The sequence below is a fragment of the Schistocerca nitens genome, chromosome 11, assembly GCF_023898315.1.
Source record: "Schistocerca nitens isolate TAMUIC-IGC-003100 chromosome 11, iqSchNite1.1, whole genome shotgun sequence".
In the NCBI taxonomy this organism is placed as follows: Eukaryota; Metazoa; Arthropoda; class Insecta; order Orthoptera; family Acrididae; genus Schistocerca; species Schistocerca nitens.
The window spans coordinates 59,864,047-59,890,335 of NC_064624.1; the positions used below are offsets into that span (position 1 = coordinate 59,864,047).

Genomic DNA, 26,289 nt, shown 5'->3' on the forward strand with positions numbered 1-26,289 from the left:
GAATCTGTGTAATTTCAGTTGTCATATCTGTAGGTATCTTCCTCGGTGCAGTTGTGTAGAATTTGGAGGAGATTCGGTGCTAGAATGGTCACTCCCCTCGAGCCAGTCCAGAGTCCGAAAAATTTGCACCTAGCTCGAGACAAAGCCCACACAAAGTTGAAAAATAACATCTCCTCGATAACTGACAGTTTGATAAAAGGCAGATGATTTCGGTACGGTAGAGTACGGTGGAGGTTTTGTGATGTCTTGAGGTGCAAAGGATTCTGTATAAATTACTAGTGAACCCGGCAGTGCTTTGCAATTGCTAAATAAGTACAGGTATTGGATATACATCGTAAACTCTTTCCCGCCCTTCTGCTCATCTCTTTCACCCCCTCTTTTTGTCCGCCTCCCCCTCCACCTCCTCTCTCTCTCTCTCTCTCTCTCTCTCTCTCTCTCTCTCTCTCTCTCTCTCTCTCTCTGTGTGTGTGTGTGTGTGTGTGTGTGTGTGTGTGTGTGTGTGTGTGTGTCTGTGTGTGTGTGTGGGCGCGCGCGCGCGCATATTCTCGCCTCAGTCCCCCTCCCCCGTTCATGTCCTCCTTTCCTCTTCTATCTCCATTTCCTCTCCCCTTCTCTGTTCATCACCTTCTTGTGCCCCTCTCTGACTTCAATCCTTGTTTATTGTTATTGTGTATGAAACCTTCATTCGGAATGGAAGTTGCTTAAAATGGATGGTAAGTCAGTGGGGATCATTGGTACATGGTGTACGAGAGATACCTCCAACTATTGGATGTGTGAGGATAGGGTTTTAATCTGTGAAAACTTTGTAATCCTACAAAGTTTTGAACAATTCAGATTCTGTTGTTGTATTCTAATTGTAAGTCAATAATCCATAAATAAACCTTTCTGTGTAAAACTGATGGTGAGGAAGAAAACAAAACAGTATATTGTTGTGTGTACAATATTTGTTTCAAATCAAATGTAAGTAGAAAGAATACACATGAGAAAAATAATTCGTCTAATGACTCACATGTCTTCCTACCGTAGTTGAAACTGACTACAAGAAAGAAAATGAAACACAGCCAGTTTCAAGAGAAAACCTGTATGTCAACCTCAAGATGACTGTACATTACCATTTGAAAAAGTATGTAGCCTAGGTCTGTCTGTATGTTTATTAATATATCGTCTAAAAATTTGAAGTAAATTGGACAAGAAATTTTTGATGTTTTTGGTAACAACATTTCCCCTTTTTTAATGTTACATATTATATATATTCTAAACATATATAGCCCATGTCCATCTGAAAATTTACTAAAATATCGTGTTGTAAAAATATGAAGTAAATTGGTCACTACTTTTTGAGATTTTTGGTAGCAATATTAGATGGCAACTTGTCTTTATATAGTAGTATAGATTTTGAGGGTGCATTTGCGAGAGATTAAGTAAATAAAACTTATTTAAAGAGCAGCATCAGAAAAGCACTGACTGTTGCTGTAATGTGCATTTATTTACAGGCAAAGGTCCCGAGTTCGAGTTTCGACCTGGCACACAGTATAAATCTGCCAGGAAGCTTTATATCTACATCTACATCTACATTTATACTCCACAAGCCATCCAATGGTGTGTGGCGGAGTGCACTTTACGTGCCACTGTCATTACTTCCCTTTCCTGTTCCAGTCACGTACGATTCGCGGAAAGAACGACTGCCAGAAAGTCTCCGTGCACGCTCGAATCTCTCCAATTTTACATTCCTGATCTCCTCGGGAGGTGTAAGAAGGGGGAAGCAATATATTCGATACCTCATCCAGAAATGCACCCTCTCGAATCCTGGACAGCAAGCTTCACCGCGATGAAGAGCGCCTCTCTTGCAGAGTCTGCCACTCGAGTTTGCTAAACATCTCCGTAACGCTATCACGGTTACCAAATAACCCTGTGACGAAACGCGCCGCTCTTCTTTGGATCTTCTCTATCTCCTCTGTCAACCTGACCTGGTACGGATCCCACACTGATGAGCAATACTCAAGTATAGGTCGAACGAGTGTTTTTTAAGCCACCTCCTTTGTTGATACATTTTCTAAGAACCCTCCCAATGAATCTCAACCTGGCATCCGCCTTACCAACAATTAATTTTATATGATCATTCCACTTCAAATCATTCCGTACGCATACTCCCAGATATTTTACAGAAGTAACTACTACCAGTGTTTGTTCTGCTATCATATAATCGTACAATAAACAATCCTTCTTTGTATGTATTCGCAGTACATTACATTTGTGTATTTTAAGGGTCAGTTGTCACTCCCTGCACCAAGTGCCTATCCACTGTAGATGTTCCTGCATTTTGCTGCAATTTTCTAATGCTGCAACTTCTCTGTATACTACAGCATCATCCGAGAAAAGCCGCATGGAACTTCCCACACTATCTACTAGGTCATTTATATATATTGTGAAAAGCAATGGTCCCATAACACTCCCCTGTGGCTCGCTAGAGGTTACTTTAACGTCTGTAGACGTCTCTCCATTGATAACAACATGCTGTGTTCTGTTTGCTAAAAACTCTTCAATCCAGCCACACAGCTCGTCTGACATTCCGAGGGCTCTTATTTTGTTTATTAGGCGACAGTGCGGAACTGTATTGAACGCCTTCCAGAAGTCAAGGAAAATGGCATCTATCTGGGAGCCTGTATCTAATATTTTGTGGGTCTCGTGAACAAATAAAGCAAGTTGGGTCTCACACGATCGCTGTTTCCGTAATCCGTGTTGATTCCAACAGAGTAGATTCTGTGTTTCCAGAAATGACATGATACACGAGTAAAATACATGTTCTAAAATTCTACAACAGATCGATGTCAGAGATACATCAGTGCACACTCCGCTGCAGAGTGAAAATTTCATTCTATTTACATACAACTGGTTTTCATCGAGCAACCGTCTTCAAATCACAAATTAGCATTGTATCGGCCTAAAGAAAATTTCCTTGGTGTTCAGTACGTAATTATCAGTAGCACATTAATCACTTAATTGTGCATCTGTTACCTTATTGATTTCTGCTAGTCACGAAATGAACAAATTGACAGTCCATTACACTGTTCCTTATATCGAAATCTGCATTTAGACTCCACAAGCCACCTTACGCTGGGTGGTGGAGGGTACTTTGTGTACTACAGTCACTTCCCCTTTTCTTGATCCAGTCACGAATAGTTCACAGGAAGAATAATTGCTGTTAAGTCTGTGTGGGATCTAATTTTACCTTCACGATCTTTTCATAACATATACCGGGTGATCAAAAAGTCAGTACAAATTTGAAAACTTAATAAACCACGGAGTAATGTAGATAGAGAGGCAAAAATTGACACACATGCTTGGAATGACATGGGGTTTTATTAGGGGGGGGGGGGGGGGGGGGGAAGTTCACAAAATGTCCGACAGATGGCACTGAACAGCAAAATGTCAGTGACTGCGCATGACAATTGTGTATAAAAGGAGCTGTAATGAGAGAGAGAGAATTGGGTGTGCCAGCAGTCGCAGCATGTTGACGTTACCTGAAAAGGCACTTTTAGTGGAGCTGTATTATCAGAATGGGGAATGTGCTAGTTCAGCGTTACGATCCTATCGCCATAGGAAGGGGATTCGAATGGGTAAAGGTCCGTTGACAAATGCAGCTGTGGCGAGAACGAGTTCGAAGCCACGGGTTGTTTAGACGATAGAACCCGAAGTGGCGTAATGCTGCACAAGGCGTAATGCTGCACAAGGCGTAATGCTGCACAAGGCGTAATGCTGCCGAGACAGTTCAGGAAGAAATTGAGACTGTAGCGGGTTCGTCTATGCACGGGGAAGTCAGCGCTCGTGCAGTCGCATGTCGCACCGGCATTCCATACACTACTGTTCGGTTGACACTTAGGCGTACCTTCCGATGCTATCCGTACAAAATCCATCAGCATCACGAACTGTTACCTGGCGATTTAGTGAAGTGGAGAGCATTTGCGGTGTGGGCGTTTCAAAAGATGGCGGAAGATGACGATCGGTTGAGTAACGTGTTGTGGACCGACGAAGCTCATTTCGCACTCCGACCTGTCTGTCAACGCCAACAACTGCAGAATATGGGCTACCGAAAATCCTAGAACTGTCGTGGAAACTCCATAGCACGACGAGAAAGTCACGGTACGGGTTGGATTTACCACATCTACCGTTATCGGGCCTTTTTTCTTCGAGAAAATGCGTGATTCTGGTTTTGTAACTGCTACCGTGATGGGTGAGAGGTACGCCGATATGTTACAGAATCGCATCATCCCCAGCCTGGCTGATAAACACCTGCTGGAATGTATGACGTTTATGCACGATGGCGCTCCACCCCATATTGATAGACGCGTGAAAGATCTCTTGCGCGCGTCGTTTGGTGGTGATCGTGTGCTCGGCCGCCACTTTCATCACGCTTGGCCTCCCAGGTCCCCAGACCTCAGTCCGTGTGATTATTGGCTTCGGGGTTGCCTGAAGTCTCAGGTGTATCGTGATCGACCGACATCTTTAGGGATGCCGAAAGACGACATCCGACGCCAATGCCTCACCGTAGCTCCGGATGTGCTTTACAGTGCTCTTCACAACATTATTCCTCAACTACAGCTATTGTTGAGGAATGATGGTGGACATATTGAGCATTCTCTGTAAAGATCATCATCTTTGCTTTGTCTTACTTTGTTATGCTAATTATTGCTATTCTGATCAGATGAAGTGCCATCTGTCGGACATCTTTTGAACTTTTGTGATTTTATTTTGGTTCTAGTAAAACCCCCGTGTCATTTCAAGCACGTGTGTCAATTTGTACCTCTCTGTCTACATTATTCCGTGATTTATTCAGTTTTCAAATTTATACTGACTTTTTGATCACCCGGTATGTAGGAGAGAAGAATATATTGGTTGACTCTTGTAGGATTGTACGCTCTTTGAACTATTGTCAGTAAGCTTCACCGCAATGCAGAACACCTGTTGCAGTGTTTGCCACTGGAATTGGCGGTTCTTCCAATGAATCTGTTTGTGGCCTCTGCCTTACCTGCAGTTTGTTGTATGTGGTCTCTCTACTTCAGATCACTCTGTACACGTGCACTCGGATATTTTACAGACATTGTTTATGTCGAGGGTCAGTTGCCGGTCCCTACACCGAATGGTGATCCACTGTAGGTCTTTCTGCTTTTTGCTACAATTTTTCAGCATTGTGATTAAGGAGCCTCCTGAAACTTCATATACACAGTGGACCATTTTAATCCATAACTCAGAATGAAAGTGAGAAACCACAAAAAGTTGTGGTTAAAAGTTGTAGGTGGCAAAGAGTGTCACGCATTGCTACCAGTGGACGGGCATACAGAAGAACGAGAGGTGAGGGGGCACATTCAGCGACTTGTAAATCGGTGACCTACATTTTATTTATGTTTGTTCTGTCTTGCAAATGCCACTATAACATTTATATTCTGTGATGTATTTATTTTTCCTAATAAACATATTAATTAAAACTTAAAGTTCAAATCTCTGTTTGCCCTTTCCAAATCCAATGTCACAAATAGGGGTTGCCATGAAACAAAACTTGGCCTTCGAATGACCTTCGATAATTCCTTCTGAAAGCTTGGTTATTGTTAATGGTATGTGACCCCTTGTGCCCCTTACGATGTGCATCTAACATTGCATTTTGCTGTATCCCTCCTCTTTTCAGAATCAATCCCTACTAGAAATAAAAACGTACTTGCTTATTCGACTTCCGTCGAGCCTTGCCGTGACCTTGAATAATGTATCATTTTATACATAAAATATGCCACACTTTTCAAATCTTAAATTAAATATTAAGGTTCCCATTTTAAAAAGTCACATTAACCTCCAAAACATCACGAAAATCACGTTCGAGGTCACTGCCATTGGCAGCAAAGCGTGACCCTCTTTACCACCTACAACTTTTATCTAAAACATTTTGCTGTGTCTCATCTCCATCCTGATTGCACCCCCCCCCTCCCCTCCTTATGGGTTAAAATGCCCCCCCCCCTCCCCCCTGCGTATTGTAACTTTTGGCATACACCTGAAATTACTTTCTCTTCTAAAGATCTCCCTCTGTAGAGAGTACCTGCTCTTTTTCTAAAAGACAGCCTAACTGTCTGTTTTTGCGCAGGCTAAGTTTTGTTAAACTGTTTCCGCATTTCCTCGCAGTGTAGTTGTGTTCGCCTAACGGTTTTGTCTATCACCTCTGTTTTGTGAGCATTGATGCGTGTTTTTGGAGCCTATCTCACTGCCGAAGCGAGTCGGGCCGCCCGGTGGTTCGTGATCTGTGTCATCTGTGCTGCCGGTTTCCCAGACTTGGAACTAGCCGATTGTCAGACTGCTACAACATTTCACAGAACTGCCATCAGGCAGTCTGTTTTATGTGATCCCTTATCGTGGGGATGCCCGATTTCTCACGCGAGGCCCCGTTCCGGTAGTCACGCGGTAAGTGCGAGGCGAGTCGCAGAGCTCTCCCTTGCACTCTTTGGAGCTGACAAATACGGGTATCTGATGCGTTTCGCCACACTGCGGATGTGTATTTTAACACTGGTAAATCAGTGCTAAATACATTTAAGCTGTGCTACGCTGCGTACAGAAAGAATAATTACGTTTGTTTTGCCGTAAAAGTTTGTCATTTCATTTGAAATGTCTTCAGTGGCGTGAAATATATAAAGATTTTGACTTATGTGCAGCACTCTGAAGTGACACCTGTTGAAATTTTGCACGATAAGTTATAAATAGATCTTGCCCTCATTCTATCTTGCTCACTAAATGTTTTGTTACATATAATGGTTGGTTGGTTGATTTGGGGGGAGGAGACCAAACTGCGAGGTCATCAGTCTCATCGGACTAGGGAAGGATGGGGAAGGAAGTCGGCCGTGCCCTTTCGAAGGAACCATCCCAACATTTGCCTGAAGTGATGTAGGGAAATCACGGAAAACCAAAATCGGGATGGCCGGACGCGGGATTGAACCGTCGTCCTCCCGAATGCGAGTCCAGTGTGTTAACCACTGCGCCACCTTGTGCTCGGTTATTACATATAGTGTCACTGGTGGATGTTGCATTGCATTTGTGTTAGCTGTTCTGATGGTGAAGCTGTTGTTCTGCTCCTAGCTGTACAAATAATTGTCAGCAAAGGTCAGAAACTACGCCACATCTTTCCAAATGTTAGTGTGTTCTTCTTTTTGTAATGTTACCTGCTGTAGAATTTATCTGATGTATATGGTCAGCAGGTTTATTAGTGATTCCTTTAATTTCTTTTAAAAATTAATATCCCAGTAACCATATGCTTAATCTAAGATCTCGTACGTAAGCTCGTTCAACTTGGCTCGCCGCTATGATGACCGTGTCGCCATCTGACAAAATTGACGAGTGTAAGACTCCCGATGTGCTGAGCGGCAAGCTGTGCGAACTCGGCCCATTTTACTCCCTCTCCTACCTAACTCTGTAACTCGGTGGCACTCTCCTCATTTGCTCACCGACTCGAATCTCTCGTGCCTTTCCTCGCTCCTTTTCTTCTTTACTCATTCACTCAGTTCTTTCACCAGTCAGTCACTCTCGACTACTCTTCCTCCCCCCCCCCCCCCCCCTCTCTCGTCGTCCCCATTTATCGATTTACGGACACTGTCGTCAGCTCGATCCCGGCGTCTGCCTTCGCAGTTCCTCGGCGAGGAGGCGGAGACGGTGCGCACGGGTCTGTGGGTGGGCGATTGCTTCATCTACACCAACACGGTGAACCGAGTCAACTACTACGTGGGCGGCGAGATCGTGACGGTGGCGCACCTGGACCGCACTATGTACGTGCTGGGCTACGTGGCGCGCGAGGATCGTCTCTACCTCTGCGACAAGGAGCTCGGTGTGGTGAGTAAGCTGGGAGTGCGGTGAGGCGGCTGCTCTGTCCTCCTGGAACAGAACTACTGCCTGCTGATGCACCTCCCTCACCCAGGAGTTTTAATACTGTTGATAATGTGTAGTGTCACGACATTCCTTTCTCTATAGTGTTACCTACTGTAGAATTTACTTCTACGATATCGGTGATTTTTGTGTGTGTGTGTGTGTGTGTGTGTGTGTGTGTGTGTGTGTGTGTGTGTGTAGAGGAGGAGGGGGGGGGGCGGCCAGGGTGTGCACATTTGCACATAGGCAGGGTGATTCTTAATAATGTTTAATAACCACCGAAGTGATGTAGATGACAGTGAGACAAGAAATTTAATGTTACACAAGGGCCCCCCAATGTTGGGAAATACCCCAAAAGTGGTCAACAAATGTTGAACGTGTGACATCACCAGACGACATACGTCACACCCGATCGTCCTGCAACGTTACCTAACAATTATAGTTACGTTTAGTTGCCGTCCCAAACAGCACCCTGTACGAACAAACCAGTTGCGCCTTTACTTGCAGTTACTCGTGCTTTAGGTATTTGTGCTATGCACAGCTCTGTTTAAAAAGAATAGCTCCGTGTAGTCGTAGGTTCGAGCCACACACGTCTGCTTTCGTGCCCTGCGGCTGATTCACTGTGAGTAATAAATGTGGGTGTGATCCTGCAGTCAAATAGTCAATGCATTGGCTAGAATTGTGAGTTAATAAAATATACAGAAATACAAAATAAAGTTAAATCGACAGTTTAATAAAATGGATTCTATTCTAATGTCTGTAATTGCTATAGACGATAGAATTATGTTGAACGATGTTTATTGCAGAAAGGACATGTCAAATAATCGGGAAGTGGTCCTACAATATTCAGTTAAAATATGGGCAGAAAATACCCTTCTCAAAGGCAGTAAAGTTAAACTGAGAGAGTTGTGAGAATGGTAGCAAAATCACCAGACAAAATAGTCATCACAGATACACGAAAACTGAGTCTGTTTCATAACACAGTACACAAAGTATACACCAGCTCAAAAGAGTTCAGAGTTCTGCGTGATAACTCACAAATTAACACGTGCATTACAAAGAACAGTAACTCTATACTGTCTATTTCAGGTCCATAAATAAAGTAGCAAAAGTTAATCCTACTCTCGAGTGCATTCAAACCTTTCAAAATAAAAGCGCCTTCAAAAGTCAAAGTAGGGTAGTGGCTGTTCACTGCCCAGTTTCAGTTGTCTACACGATCGAGTGACGCATGTTACCTCGGGCAGGTCTGATATCTTTCAAGAACTCGACATAACGTGGCCAGAATTGCTCCCTCGGGCTCTTCACTCGACGAGTCCCAGTCTCTACTTGACACCCGTAATGTTCTGTTACTATCTACTTTTCCATTGACTGAAGGCCATACCCACCAAAATACATTGTCCTTAAACTCTACAGACATGATTTGATTCAAGTTGACCACTTCCCAGACTAAATTAATATATTAGAACAGTACTTAAATATAGAAATGTCATAAATATTTGGTCACATTCAGATCGTTTACGATAAATATAAGCAGTAGTCAGTTAACGAGTAAATAAGTCAGCATTCTTGCACAGCTGTGCTCACGATAAATGACAATAATTTGTCTTAGAGTATTGTTTAAATAATTATTTATGCCTTCTTTAAAGAAGTGTCTTTCAGTTCTCTTTTCAACTGCGGTGTCCTCCGACACGTTGTATTGACCACTTACAAAATTATAATAGTTTTCAGTAGCACTGGAAGTTAATTGTGTAAATACTAGCTTCCTTAGTTTTACAGATATTGAAACACTGGCACGTCACTGGATGTGCCTAACTTTTCTGACATAAAAGATGTATTTGTATCTGCACTAATATTTGACTGAGAGTTAATGTTGAATCTCGAAGAACTGTAACTTAGCCGTTTTTAAGAGTCTCCGACAGTCAGCCATTTCTCGGAGCATCTCCTGCACGAATGCCACGTGTGTAACAGCTGTCCAAATTGTCAGCTTCGGGATTTTCTCTGTATCTGGAAATGCCGCCAGTATTTGTACCTGGACTCGCCATACTGGGCACCTAGCCGGAAGCGGGAACTGCCACAGCGCGTCCCGAGACCTGGGCCCGCTAGCGTTCAGCCGTACGAAAAATTCGTCTTACCTCGTACTGATACTGGGCTGCCGATTAGCTCGCCTAAATATGTGTAACGTTACAATCCCAACTGAAGTCAAATATTCACATCAGTGTGACTCCAGGGTACGTGCACGACTTAAGCACGGGGCTCAGGGTTCGAGTCTCGGTCTCACAGGCAGTATGTTATTCATGGCATTACATAATTATGTGTTTACATTATTATATTTACTGATCTCGTGGTCTCTGCCGGCTCATTTCAAAGTACAGTATGACAAAAACTTACCGTATTGTGTCACAAGTAAATGTGTATAAGCTTCTGAATTTGGTTATTGGCAGTAAATGACGTAAGTTTTTGTTACTAAATAGTGTCTGTAAAATATATACATAAACAAATAGAAAGAAAAAGAGAGAGAGGAACAAAAGGAAAAAAAAAACACAAAATAAGAACAGAATTTGCTTTGTTGCAGTGGACACTGATTTACAAAAGATATTTGAAATTTTCACCATTGTGTAGCACTGCTCCCTACTGTCGGAGGTAGAATCAAAAAGTCAACCACTGCACGTGCAGCGAGTACGTCACCTTGCGACGTCACACGTCACCTTGCGACGTCACACGTCATCTTGGGACGTCACACGTTCAACATTTGTTGTCCACTTTTGGGATATTTCCTGATGTCTCACCCTTCGTGTCTCGCATTAAATTACTTGTTGCAGTGGTGTCTACATCACTTTGGATGTTTGTAATTGTGTATAATTAAAATATTTTCCCAGCATCGACAAACTCAGCTTTCTGCTGTGATGTCACGATCCCTTCTCTCTGATAAACTGGTTGATGAGTACACAATCCCAAATATGCTGAGTGGCAAGCTGTGTATACTTTGCCCTATTAGCTCCTTCCCCTGCCCGCCCCCCCCCCCGCCCCCCCCCCTCTCTCTCTCTCTCTCTCTCTCTCTCTCTCTCTCTATATCTATCTATCTATCTATCTCTCTCTATCTCTGAGATCCTCCATCCCTAAATCATTTACTACTGCAGATTGTTAATTATGAGTAACATATTACAAGCTTTCAATTTCAGGTAATAATTTCCAGAAACCTATTAATTATTTGGTCGGTTCCATATAGGTTATGAAGTACACTGGAATCGGAGAAGTAATCTGCATTGGTGTAGCACTTTGCCTGTGAATTGATAAACCTGTTGTCAGATGACTTTGTTTCCTGAGTTTTCCAAGGCTACTCACAGTCATTTTGGACCACAATGGTTGCCCTCAGGTATCACACATAGCAATTTTGTGCCTTCAATCACCCACAGAAAAAATTTTCCTACAAATTACTGGATTTCTGTCTTATTCATTGTTAACTTAAAAAAAACTACACACAAAATAGAATGTAAATTTTCTGTACTTCACTTTCCTGTAGTATGTCACATTTTCGTAACATGCGAATACAGTACCGATGTCGGGAACAAGCGACACAGTCGGAATTGCAATTTTGTCGAGGCTTTCACATTGGAACAGAGACACTTCTTCCACTGTGGAGTCAGTGTGCATTCGGCAATTGTCCCTACCTTCGGAGGCACCGGTTTGTTTACACTGAATCACAATCTTAATTTTAGCCGCAGATCTAACCTCTACGACCGACTCGAGCTAACTCCAGATTTGGGCTGTGCAATAATATTTCAGCTCACCAAAGACGGCATAATACACAGAGTAAATACAATTCAGAGATTCACATCGAGTACAGCAATTTATTGACAATATATTATTTACTCGTGCAACGTTTAAAAAGGCAATCGTCATATAATATATTAACTGAAATATTCTAATTAACTCTGTACTGAGGTACAATATTCTTGGAGTGCCCAGATACATTAATGTGACCACCTTTCAAAAGTTTGAATAATCACCTTTTGCAGCTCGGACCACTGCGAGACGTGCGGGAAGAGTCGTGTGAAACGTTGCAGTGTCCTGCCAGTAGATACTGTCGTGCCAAGGAAAAAAGAAAAACTACGTGTAGGAGTGGATGTGGTCCTCGGGCATAGATGCAGGCTCGGGTCGATCTGTCGCATCTTCCAGGATGCCATCCGGCCTGGACCCTTCTTGTAGCAGGGTGTTCTGTTTCAGATGTTTCCGTACAAGCTGACGGTCGTCTTCTGACGGAGCATAAAATATAAGTCATCTCAAAGGCCACGGTCACGTGTCACTGTTCGGTGGACGTCCAGTTGCGGTGTCGGCGTGCAAATTCCGGTCTTTGCCAGTGACAAATAGCAATCGGCACGGGTGGACGGACAGTCTCAGAGCTCTCGTTCGCCCCTGTCCTCTACAGCTCACGGTGGACCACAGTTGTCTCAGTGTCGGCTTTGGATGCTCCATTTTGCCGTGCACCATTTTAGAATTTAACTGTGGCGATACGCGAACAGTTTACAGACTCAGCCATTTTGCGAATACTCCAGTCTCTGCCCAAAAGCCACTGGTCACGCCCTTTTGGACGTCAGATAAATTTCTCTGTTTGTGCATTACGACAACCACACTATTCTCCACTTTACACACCCTCCACTGCTACTGATGCCGTGTGCCGTCTGTGACATTGAATGTAGGCGGTTGTCACATTAAAGTGACTGGACCGTGTATAATTCTGTACTATATTACAAATGTTTTTTATCCATTATGCACTTGACTCAGATGGTCTGTCTCTGTCCTTCACCCTCATAGTCGTGCAATTCACGCACGACTAAGTGCTTCACCGATCGGATTTTACCGCACTGACATCCAGTCCGGGACTCTCCAATTGGCGCGATCACTTGATCAGTTGCTTACACGTACCACTACTCGTTCTGACAAAATTCAAAGTTGTCCGTAATTTCTTCGGAGGGCGAATACTTTGATCTTGTTGTGATCATCTACCAAATTTCATCTCTTATGTCCCCTTGCAGCCCACTGTTCCTTTGAAGCTCTCTTTGAGTCAAAGTTTTGCAGTTCTTCACCAATCTTCCGTATACACTATGTGATCAAAAGTATCCAGTACACCCCCAAAAACATATGGTTTTCATATTAGGTGCATTGTGCTGCCATCTACTGCCAGGTACTCTGTATCAGCGACCTCAGTAGTCATAAGACATCGTGAGAGAGCAGAATACGGCACTCCGCGGAACTTGTGGACTTCGAACGTTGTCAGGTGATTGGGTGTCACTTCTGTCGTACGTCTGTACGCGAGATTTCCACACTCCTAAACATCCCTAGGTCCACTGTTTCTGATGTGATAGTGAAGTGGAAACCTGAAGGGACACGTACGGCACAAATGCGTACAGGCTGACCTCGTCTCTTGATGGACAGAGACCGCCGACAGTTGAAGAGGGTCGTAATGTGTTAAAGGCAATCTATCCAGACCGTCACCCAGGACTTCCAAACTGCATCAAGATACACTGCAAGTACTATGACAGTTAGGCGGAGGTGAGAAATCTAGGATTTCACGGTCGGGCGACTGCACGTAAGCCACACATCACGCCAGTAAATGCCTACAGATGTCTCGATTAGCATAAGGAGCCCAAACATTGGATGATTGAACAGTGCAAAAACGTTGTGTGGAGTAACAAATCACGGTACGCAATGTGGCGATCCGATGGCAGGGTGTGGGTATGGCGAATGCCCGGTGACCGTCATCTGCCAGCATGTGTAGTGCTAACAGTAAAATTCGGAAGCAGTGCTGTTATGGTGTGGTCGTGTTTTTCATGGAGGGGCCTTGCATGCCTCGTTGTTTTGTGTGGCACTATCACAGCACAGGCCTACATTGATGTTTTAAGCACCTTCTTGCTTCCCGCTGTTGAAGAGCAATTCGGGGATGGCGACTGAATCTTAATACACGAACGAGCACCTGTTCGTAATGGACGGCCTGTGGCAGAGTGATTTCTCGAGAATAACATCCCTGTAATGGACTGGCCTGCGCAGAGTCCTGACTCGAATCCTATAGAATACCTTTGGGATGTTTTGCAACGCCGACTTCGTGTCACGCCTCACCGACCGACATCGATACCTCTCCTCAGTGCAGTACTCCGTGAAGAATGGGCTGCCATTCCCCAAGAAACCTTCCAGCCCCTGACTGAACGTGTGCCTGCGAGAGTGGAAGCTGTCGTCGAGGCTAAGGGTGGGCCAACACCGTATTGAATTTCAGCATTACGGATGGAGGGTGCCGAGAACTTGTAAGTCATTTTCAGCCAGATGTCCGGATACTTTTAATAACATAGTGTAGGTGACCAGGATTAAATTCTTTTAGTAGGTGCCAGGTCTTGATGGATAGGGAGTTGTGTGTTGTCTTGTACTTAATTGTCATTTTTTGTAATTCAGTAACATGTATTCAGACGTATGAATATTAATTTTATAAAAATGGAATAAACTTATTACAAATTTAAAATTTTTGTAATTTGATAAAAATTTATGTTATACTGTAGCTAGATTGTAGATTGACAGAACCAGGAGCACAAGTATTAGTTTAACAAAAACGACTTCGAGGAGTAGTACTAACCGATCGAACCGAACCCCGTCTTACGAACACGGTAGAAGGAACTGACCGGCCGCTGTCCTGCTGCAGGTGAGCTACCAGCTACTGGTGTCGGTGCTGGAGTACCAGACGGCGGTGATGCGCGGGGACTTCGCGACTGCGGACCGCGTGCTGCCCACTGTGCCCCAGTCGCAGCGCACGCGCGTCGCTCACTTCCTCGAGAAGCAGGTGAGGCCCACGCAGCTCTCAGTTCCCACTCGTATCCTCGTGTGTGTGTGTGTGTGTGTGTGTGCGTGTGTGTGTGAGAGAGAGAGAGAGAGAGAGAGAGAGAGAGAGAGAGAGAGAGAGAGAGAGAGAGCGCAGCGGAAATAAAAGGTTTGTAGGATATCATACCAGGTGTACCGGTATGAAATGAGCGTTTTTTTGTGAAAATGAAACACCAGTTTTGAATTGAAAAGTAAAAACATTTTATTCAAAGTACTGACCATTGCTTTCTGTACTTTTTGACCACCTCTCTGGCAATTTGTGGACACCACGCCAATAGAAATGTTCGTCTTTTGAAGCAGACCGATCGGACACCCAATTTTCGACTTCTCCGTAGGAATATGTGTTCCTCAGCCGATGTGTGTCCCGTTGGTGAAAACGAATGGTAGTCGGAAGGGGCCGAGTCTGGTGAATACGGCGGGTGGGGTAGCAGCTCCCAGCCGAGTGTTTTGATTGTATCCTGAACCAGTTTTCCTTGGTGTGCAGGTGCATTGTCATGTAAAAAAATTACTTTGGAACGTCTTCTGGCCCATTCTGGTCTTTTTTCGATCAATGTGTAGTTCAAATTGATCATTTGTTGCCTGTAGCAATTAGTATTCACAATTTCACGAGGTTTTAGAACCTCATGATACACCACACCTTTCTGATCTCACTAAACACAGAGCACTGTGTTCTTGCCGAATCGATCCGGTTTTGCAGTCGATGTTGACGGTTGGCCCGGATCAACCTGTGATTTTTCCCATCTAGGATTCTTAAAATAAATCCATTTTTCATCGCCAGTAACAATTTTTGATGCGAAATTGATTTTTTTTCGTGTCTTTGAAGCCAAATTTGACAAATGGTTTCTCGGTTTTCCATCTGTCTTTCATTCAGTTCGTGTGGCACCCATTTTCCACACTTTTGGATCTTTCCCATAGCTTTTAAACGGTCAGAAATTGTTTGTTGTGCAGCATTTAGCAGTGCTGTCATTTGCTTCCGACTCAAAAGTATCATCTTCATCCAATATTGCTCACAATTCGGCGTCTTCGAACTTCTTTGGTGGTCTTCCACATTCTTCATTTCTTGCATCAAAATAGTTATTTCTGAACCGTTGAAACCATCTTTTGCACGTTGCTTCTGATAGAGCACGATCACCATATGCCTCTACAAGCATTCTATGGGACTCTGCAGCACTTTTTTTCAAATGAAAACAAAAAATTAATGCTTTCCGCAAATTGTCACTTTCTGGTACAAAATTAGACATTAACACGATGAAAACATATGATGTTGTTGGTTCCGTGACTTGATGTACTTCAAATATCTTTGACAGATGTCATGCCAACCAAACAAAAAAAAAAAAAAAAATTGAGGCTCGTTCACAACAAATTTTCCCTATCGACACATTTGTATCTTCACGCTTATTTCATACTGGTACTCCTGGTACATATGCCCCAATAAAAATTGTAGGATTTTTTACCCTTTTGACATGATATTTTAAAAAAATCACAAACACATAATTTATAACACACAAACCATTTCACAAATACATAAAATCAGACACACTCACAAACAACAAACTTACGCCAACAGATGCCAACCCACACTAAGCTGCACGGGCTGAGGTGCCCAGTTCTTTGAATGTTGCAACAGTTACATTTTTGGAACTTCCTGGCAGATTAAAACTGCGTGCCGGGCCGATACTCGAACTCGGGACCTTTGCTTTTGAGAAAAAGTGCTCTACTGGCTGAGCTACCCGAGCAGAACTTGTGACCTGTTTTAACAGCTTTACTTTCTCCAGTACCTCATATCCTACCTTGCACACTTCACAGAAATTCTCCTGTGAAACTTTCAGGACTAGAAGGCTCGGGTAGCTCTATCAGTACAGAATTTGCCCACAGAAGGGGACGGTCCCGAACTCTAGTTTTGGTCCGGCACACAGTTGTAATCTGGCAGAAGGGTTCGCATCAGTGCCCACTCTGTTGCAGAGTGAAGGTTTCATTCTGAAATTACATTTTTGTATGTTATTATTCATACAATTAGAAAGTAGATTTGCAAATGATATGTACAATTCTGTAAGAGCCGAGATACACAGTTTTGCTCTTAAAGATGTATTGACAATAATATGCGAATGGTAGATGAGTACTCACCATATACCGGAGATGTCGAGTTGCAGACGGGCATAACAAAAAGACTACTAAAAATGTAAGCTCGTGGCAGAAGGCCTCCTTCTGAAGTAGACAAGACACCACACACACACACACACACAAAAACCACTGTCTCTGGCTGGTCTGACTTTAGCAGCCGGAGACCAACCAAATTCCCATATATAAGCCAGATAACCGTGAAAATCCTTCGTAATAATAAATATAATGGTAACCAGACATTCGTTAACAGAAGGACATATCTTGCGATAATGCATCATGTGATCGAAGGAATAATGTAAGTCAAATCACAACACTACATTTGTAAAGATTTATGGTACTATTTATCCATATTAACTAAGAAACAAATTCACAGCGAGGGGTTAGTTACTGTCCGTGTGTGTGTGTGTGTGTGTGTGTGTGTGTGTGTGTGTGTGTGTGTGTGAGAGAGAGAGAGAGAGAGAGAGAGAGAGAGAGCCTAGAACAGTTTTAAAACATTTAATACAACACGCCAATATTTATATTTTGGTCAGTGCCCATTTTAAGTAAACATTTCTGTCAGGGTCAGCTTGCTGTTGTCAGGATCTAGCAATCTTTCAGACTGACGTCAGCAATAGGAGGCTAATCAGAATACACGCGTGGCAAATTGTGACCGTTATTCTGGTGACTCGAATATGTCCGACTGTGAGAGACCGATCCGGGCTCTGAGAAAGCTCGACAGAGACTGACAGAGTGACTGTCGCCGGTCGTCGACAGACATCTGTGATAACTGAACAGAGACTGACCGTATAATACTCTCCGTGGTGTCTGTAGTGTATTTGGTTTTGGTGTTGACTGATTTCGTCAGTTGAGTATTGATGTAATTCTGCTTTTGTTGTTCTTTGCCTTGAGAGCAGTGATTGACCTGTCCTTGCTGGAATGAAATGTAGTATAAAAACTTACACTTTCGTTTAATAATAATAATAATAATAATAATAATAATGACATTTTTCATGCCAGGGGAAAATTTTTTGTTTCAGAGCACAAAAAGGCAAATATGTTCCTCTTTAAAAGACTGACAGAAAAGTGAGGAACTAACTGCCTAATCCTCATTCCACCTTCCTCACCAAAAACTTTGGCTCATGAAGATATTCACACTATTTTAACACACAAAATTCTAAATTCTTTTCCCAGTTTATCCCTGTAGTGAAACCTTCACACTCAGCATCTCCCTCTCACTGCCACTGTCTGTATCTGCCCCCCCCCCCCTCTCTCTCTCTGGCACTGTCTCCTCCCTTTTTCTCTCTGACTGACACTGTATCCTCTTTCTTCCACCATCACTGTCTCCCTGTTACGCTCTTTCAGCACAAAAATTTCTGGCGAGGAAGGCAGAAAGAGAATAATCTAAGAGTAGTTGGCCGTGCACTACATAGATATGTACCCAGTAGAAGAGTTCGTAATGGGAGGGTTCCTCCGTGGTATAAATGTCACTGTAAAGAAAGAGAGACTACTGCATAATAAGTGTAAAACAAAACATAGGACTATAGATAGATGCTGAATGAAATGCATTTGGCTGTGAAGATGGCAATGTATGAAGCCTTCAGTGACTACCATAACAAAATAGTGTCAAATGATCTTTCACAAAACCCCAAGAAATTCTAGTTGTGTGAAAAGGCTGTAGTGGAATCAAAGTTAGTGTCCAGACCCTAGAGAATCAAACAGGAACTGAAACGGAGTAGCAAATGTTCCTGTACAAAGGAAAACCCAGGACTGTTGCCTCAGTTTAATCTTTATACCACTGAAAAGATGAGTAAAATCAATGTTGGTGTCATTGGTATTGAGAAACAGCTGAAACTGTTAAAATTGAAAAACAGCTTCAGGGTCTGATGGAATCCCTATCAGATTCTATTCTGAATTTGCATCTGAGTTAGCCCCTCTTCTATAATCTATCACAGATCCCTTGAACAAAAAATTGTGCCCAGTAGTTGGAAGAAAGCAGAGGTCAGACCCATCTACAAGAAGGGCAGTAGAAGTGATCCACAAAATTACTGTCAAATGTGCTCGACGTCAATTTGTTGTAGAATCTTAGAACATATTCTGAGCTCAAATACGACAAGGTATCTCGAGCAAAATGACCCCGACTGTGCCAACCGGCACGGTTTGTGAAAACAACGATCCTGACTCGTAGTTTTCTCACGTGACATGCTGAAACCTTGTGATTGATGCAGTCAGATAGATGTGGTATTTCTCGATTTCCGAAAAGCATTTGTCTCGGTACCACAACTGCGATTATTGTCAAATGTACGATCGTATCAGGTATCGAGTGAAATTTGTGACCGGATTGAGGACTTTTTGGTAGGGAGGTCTCCGATGGAGAGACATTGTCAGATGCAGATTAAACTTCAGGTGTTCCCCAGGGAAGTGTATTGGGACCCTTGCTCTTCATGCTGTATATTAATGACTTTGCAAGTAAAATTAAAAGTAACATCAGACTTCTTGCAGATGATGCAGTCATTGTTAATAAAGTACCGTCTAAAAGAATGTGCATAAATATTCAGTCAGATCTTCATAAGGTTTCAAACTGGCGCAAAGATTGGTAACTTGCTTTAAAAATAATATTGTGCTCTTCACAAAATGGAAAAATGTAGTATCGTATAATTATAGTATCAGTGAGTCATTGTTGGAACTGGCCAACTCGTACAAATGCCTTGTGCAGCAACCGTAATAGAAAAAAACAGTCTTGCTGAATCGTCACATGTGAAGCGTTTTGCCTGTTCTAGGTATCATCAGACAATTGGGGAAATTACAAACTGGTATAAGTATAAATTGCTATTAAAGGCAATAATAAATGAATAAATTACAAATAATGAAAGGAAGGTGCCACAGGGGCACATTTGTGTTTCAGGGGTTGGTAAGGGGTATACATTTCAACTCGTAAAATATTGCACCATAACTGAGCGTACTGATCAAAATTCTTGCTAATCGTAACCGAGGTGTCAAACGTAATTAAAGAGTCGCACAAAACTGGGAAGTAATGTCAGTACTTCATTACACTACTGAAATAATTCTTCTTACTTGTAACTGAGGTGCCAGATGTGATTAAGAGTCTCAAAGAACTGTGAGGTAATATCCACTGTCAGTGCTTCATTACATCAGAAGAAATACAGAAATGGAATGACAGTAGGAAAAGAAAGCTACTGAAGAGTGCAAGAGTTACCTAATTTAGGCAAGTACACACATTCAGTGAGCAGAAAAGTGCAAAATACTCTGATAAGATATATAGGCTAATACACCTTTGGAAAATGACTGGGCAAATTTTTTTAAGTAAAAATATGAAAAAATGAAGCCAGAAGCAATGATAATCTGGAAAAAATAACTGTAAAGGTGATAACTTGCCCGTGAAGAAATCATCCCTCGAACGCAGATACAGTCTGTTTACAGTACTGTGAAGGTGCGCTGTCGTGCCGGCAACTAGACTGCCGAGCAAGTGTCGAGGCCCCTCAGAGCCGTAGTGAGAAAAGGCGCGTGAGGTGGCGCATTAAAACTTAAAACTTGACTGACTGGTGGCTCAGGCTTACATAAAATAATCGATAGGTAATACAGTTGACAGTCGTCGTGTAGAGATATGCAGCATAATATCAAAAAATGTTTGATGTTTCGAAAAGACTTTGTCATTTACTGCATTAACAAATTTGAAAAACATACACTCAGAAATTTCAAATTCTTCAATAAATTCAGTTTCTTTCCCTAGGCAAAAAAATTGCCCTAAATGAAATCTTGTTGCTATCAGCTCCCTGATTTAGAAAACATTAAAAGCCTTTCTGTGGCCAATAAAGGCAAAAAACTGAATTTATTGGAAGAGTCCAAAATTTTTAAGGATATCATTTTCACATTTCTGAATCTAGTAAGTGACCGAGTCTTTTCGAAACACCAAAATTTTTTGGTTCTGTGATACGAATCTTTACATAATGGTTGCCACCGATATTATGCGTCGGTTATTGTATTTACACCTTAGCCGTCAGTAAAGTTTTAGTGTGGCACCTCGTGAGCCTTCTCTCACTGCAGCTCCAGGGAGCCTCGACACTTGCTCGGCAGTCTAGTTGCCGGCACGACAGTGTGTGCCCACGGTATTGTAAACAGACCGTGTTTGTGTTCGCGGGATGGTTTCTTCGTGGATAAGGTATCGTCGTTACAGTTAATTTTCTCCTATAGCATTGCTACTGGCTTCGTTGCTTTTCTCCTATAGCATTGCTACTGGCTTCGTTGCTTCATATTTTTACCCAAAAATTTTTAGCTGTTTCTTTATTCTTATTAGTGCCCAGTGATTTGCCAAAGGTGTATTAACCTAGGCATTTTGTGGGTATATTTTGCACTCACTGCATATGCCTATTTGCATAAATTAGGTACCCCTTGCACACTTTAGTAGCTTTCTTTTTCCTGCTGTCATTACCTTTTGTTGTGTTTATTGTAGGTAATTTAATGAAGCGTCGACAGTGGCTATCTGGCTGTTACCTCCCTGTTCTGTGGGAGTCTCGATTACATTTGACGCCTCGGTTACAATTAGCAAGAATTTTTGCCAGTAAGCTCAGTTATGGAGTTGAAATTTATACCCCTCACCACCCCCTGAAACACAAATGCGGCCCTGGGCTCCGTAGTCCAATCAGCGTATGTCTTCCTCATGTCGTTTGCAATTTATTCTTTCATTATTGTCTTTAATAGCAATTTATACTTATACCAGTTTGTAATTTCCCATGTTGTCTGATGATGCCTAGAACAGGCAAAACGCTTCACATGCGAAGATTAAATAAACTTATCTTGTGCAACCGAGACTGTTTATTCTGTTCTAAAGGGTGTAACACTGTGTAGGGATACGAAATGGAATGATCGCGTAGACTCGGTCGGGGGTGAAGCAGCTGGTAGACTTCGGTTTATTGCTTTTTGGTTTATTGTTTAATACTGGGGAAATGCAGTCAGTCTACAAAGTTGATTTCTTACAAATCACTTGCACGACTGGTTCTAGAATATTACTCAGGTGTGTGGAACCAGTACCAAATAGTACTAACAGTGGACATTGAACGTATACAGAGAAGGGGAGCACGAATGATCACAGGTTTGTTCCTCTGTGGGTGAATGTCACAGAGATTTTGAAGAACTGAAGTGGAAGACACTCGAAGATAGATATAAACTATCCCGAGAAAGTGTTTTAACTGAGTTTCGAGAACCAGCTTTAAATGACGACTGTAGCAATATACTGCAGCCTCCTACGTATAACTCGAACGGGGATCGTGAGAATAAGGTTAGAATAATTACTGCACGCGCAGAGGCATTCGGGCAATCATTTTTCCCGCACTCCGTACGGGAACGGAGTGGGAAGAAACTGATAACTGGTACAGTAGCATTACCTCCTGCCGTGCATCTTACGGTGGTTTGCAGAGAGTAGCTGGTTGCTGTTATTATTTACTGCAGGAATTAACCTGTATTCCTCAAATATTTTGTCCTGGATTTTACATTCTGAGAGCTGAATTACTACGTATTTCACTAGTGCCGTGCACCACTGTAAGTGAGTAACGACCTACAGTAATTGGCGGCTACGGAAAATTTGTAAAAATTGGGGAAAAGGTATTATTACGCAGTGCGAAGTACGGCAAACTGCAGCGGGCCGATCGGACCGCAGGGCTTCAAGCAGCAGGCGCTGGCAGTGTCGACGGACCCGGAGCACCGCTTCGAGCTGGCGCTGCAGCTGGGCGAGCTGGAGACGGCGCTGGCGCTGGCGCGGGAGGCGTCGTCGCGCCACAAGTGGCGGCAGCTGGCCGACCTGGCGACGGCGCGCGGCCGCCTGCGCCTCACCGAGGAGTGCCTGCACCGCGCCGGCGACCTGGGCGGCCTCCTGCTGCTCGCCACGTCGCTCGGTGAGTGGACGAATCGGCTGCTGCTGTGAAATTTGTTTGTGGAGTCGGTTTGATTTGCTCGGGGAGACAAAAAAGCAGTGGGCTCGGCCCTTTGTCATCTACACCAAAACTGAGTTAATTGTGCTGCAGCTCTGCCTGCCATTCTAATAAAGTGAACCGGTGTCTGTGGGAAGAGTAGTAGAAGTTACTTCACTGTATCTACATTTATATACTCCCTTTGTCAGAAAAGTTCCTGGATAGGTCGGCCACATTTTCACGCAAACTCAAGAGGTGGCAGGTGAAATATGCTCACTATTTTTATTTGCTTGAATTAAGCATATTTCGTGACAGTACTCACTTTTCCGTGAAATGTTTACAAGATGATATTTGTCTTTTTGTGTTGGCTTCAGTCGTCTAGTGAAAATATGATTCCACAATGCTGTTTCGTCGGCTGCAGAAATGACCCGGTTCGATGTGTTTGCCTCATTTTTTGTGCTTCAAATACCATTTCTTCAAATGTGGTTCCTTCTTGATGTTTATATAAAAAAAAGTAGTAACATAATTCATTTTTCCTGTTCACTTGTAAATTATTGTAACAGCGACCTGCACATTGTTCCACTGTCACACACACCGAGAGTTCACTGCCGACTGACTACGGTCAAAGACGACTCCGGCGTCAAAGACGTTTTACACGACACACGAGCTTCCACTTGTAACCAGTCTCTTTGATATTCTTTGTCACATCTACTAATATTAATCAATATGCTGTCACTCTCAAATTTATAAGCAAATTAGCATAAAGTAAGGCAAATTACAATTCACAAAAAAAATATTCTGACAAAAATATAAGAAAACATTTACAACTTCCCTCATTAGATTTGGTATCGACAAATGCTGTAGAAAATAACACATCTCCCAGATCCGTTACACAGGGCAGTGCTTAGCAATGCACTGTGTGGATTCTGGGCGCGTCAGTTACGGTGACTCACACGATGCCGAATGTGAGTAAAGAGTGAACATTGAGGTCTGCGTTGAGCTCGGAAAACCCGTAGTGAAACACAGACGGTGCTAAAGCGAGTGTATGCGGAAGGCATTTTTTTCGAGGGGCGCAGAAGGTTTCGTAAAGGCAGAGATTCGGCGAAAGACGATCCCGGAGACGGACGCCCGTCTACAGTGTACCGATGCAGATGTGGAGCACGTAAGGCAGTTATTCCGAGGAAACCGTCACGTAACGGTGCGTGCAATATCGGAACTTTATTTGAATCGTGATGTGTGTCCTAAGAGGAAAGATGAAGAATTCCTGCTGAACTACTGGATAAATCCAGACGTGATCCCACATTTCTGTCAGAGATTATTGCTGGGGATGAAAGTAGGTGCTACCAGTATGACCCCTCACACAAAGCATCAAAGTGCCGAATAGTGGAGTCCTGGGTCAACTGCCTCAGAAAAAGTCGAATGACGATCTTCGAGAACAGTGACAGTGTCGATTGCATTCTTCGATAGTAAAGGATTAGCTCACTGTGAGGCTGTTCCTCCAGGTCAAATGGTGAAGCAAACTCTTTATATCGAAGTCTTGAAACGTTTGCGAAAAGCAGTTTGACGTCACCACTGTGATTTGTGGCATTCTCAGAATTGGTTTTTACTCTGTGAAAGTGTAAGACGCCATATTGCTTTACCGGTCACCTAGTATCTGGCCAGGCATTCTGTTATTGCCATCTTAAATCCGCCATATTCACCTGTTCTCTCACTTTGCAATTTTTTCTTGTTTCCACAAGTGAAAAGGTGGCTGGAAGGTGAAAGGAAAGCTTCATTGAGATATCACAGATATCCAAAGGACTATGACAAATGAACTTGACGCATTCAGTTGAAAATTTTCCTGCTTGCCTCCAAGATCTCTAGAAACACAGGTGACTGTGTGTAGTTAGTTGAAAGTACCATTTTGATAGGAGCTAGGATCATTACTAGGTAAGTGAATTTTTCTGTTTTTAAAAATACCTGTCCTGGAAATTTGCTGACAAAGGTGGTTATGTGATGTGTGGCAGAGAGTACCTTGTACCACGACTAGTGATATTCTTTCCTGTTCCGCTGGCAAGTAGAGCGAGGGGAAAAATGACTGTATGTATGCCTCCGCATGATGCCTGATTTCTCTAAACTTTTTCAGTAGCGTTTCGTGGAAAGAATGTTGTCTTTCCTCCAGGGATTGCCATTTGAGTTCACAAAGCATCTCCATAATACTCCTGTATTGATTGAACCTACAGGTTCAGCCTGCCTCCGAATTGCTCGGATGTCTTGCTTTAATCCAATTTGGTGAGCATCTCGGACAGTCGAGCTGTATTTGAGGATTGGGAGCACAAGTGTTCTCTGTGCAATTTCCTTTACAAATAAACCATACTTTCCTAAAATTTTCCCAGACATCCATTCACCTTTCCTTCTACCACCCTGTAGTTCTCGTGGCTGGTCATTAAACTTAACAAGATTTTAATCTGCCTCCTTTTCACGCTTAGGATTACAGAACTTCTCTTTAATCCTTGAGCAGGCACACCTATGTATAAAATGTGTCAACCACAAACACAGTGGTTTTTGCACCGTTCCATTGTTCACATTTACAAGCCCATATCTATTTCTTCATTATTGCTACAGCTAACATAGTAACAAATTATGTTGGCATCCGTCTGAGAGAGCAGCATTACCGTAAAATAAACAGTGAGCTAGGTGAGAAAAAATTTAAGTTGTGTGCAAAAAAAAAGGGCCCAGATTACAAGCTAACAGCACAATCTGAATGAGGCAGTTGTCTAAGAGATGATTAGCAACCAATTAAGCGGCCGGCTGGGCTCTGATCCAACTGCGCTATTTGATACATGGCTACACTCCATACAAATACTTTCAGAAACGACTTCCTGACACTTAAATCTATACTCGATGTTAACAAATTTTTCTTCTTCAGAAAAGCTTTCCTTGCCATTGCCAGTCTACATTTTATATCCTCTCTGCGTCGACCATCATCAGTTATTTTGCTCCCCAAATAGCAAAACTCCTTTACTACTTTAAGTGCCTCATTTCCTAATCTAATTCCCTCATCATCACGCGACTTAATTCGACTACATTCCATTATCCTCGCTTTTGTTGATGTTTATCTTATATTCTCCTTTCAAGACACTGTCCATTCCGTTCAACTGCTCTTCCAAGTCCTTTGCTGTCTCTGACAGAATTACAATGTCATCAGCGAACCTCAAAAGTTTTTATTTCTTCTCCATGAATTTTAATTCGTACTCCGAATTTTTCTTTTGTTTCCTTTACTGCTTGCTCAATATAAAGATTGAATAATATCGGGGATAGGCTACAACCCCGTCTCACTCCCTTCCCAACCACTGCTTCCCTTTCATGTCCTTCGACTTGTATAACTGCCATCTGGTTTCTGTACAAATTGTAAATAGCCTTTCGCTCCTTGTATTTTACCCCTGCCCCCATGTAGCTGTACACGTAGATGTATCAAAAGCTGTAGGATGAAGACTATGCAATACTTCGTAACATGACATCAGAACTGTTTAAGTAG

At 42.8% G+C, this 26,289-nt stretch overlaps 1 protein-coding gene across 3 annotated transcripts in view; it reads left to right on the top strand.

The window, feature by feature from the left end:
- The window catches only part of LOC126213591 (coatomer subunit beta'), a 159,182-nt gene that overhangs the window by 92,695 nt on the left and 40,198 nt on the right, over window positions 1-26,289 (top strand). For all 3 annotated transcript variants that reach the window (XM_049941449.1, XM_049941447.1, XM_049941448.1), the window contains exons 10-12: window positions 7,657-7,857; window positions 14,576-14,713; window positions 22,523-22,757. In XM_049941449.1, coding sequence (XP_049797406.1) covers window positions 7,657-7,857; window positions 14,576-14,713; window positions 22,523-22,757 — 574 coding nt within the window. The remainder of the gene's footprint in view (window positions 1-7,656; window positions 7,858-14,575; window positions 14,714-22,522; window positions 22,758-26,289) is intronic.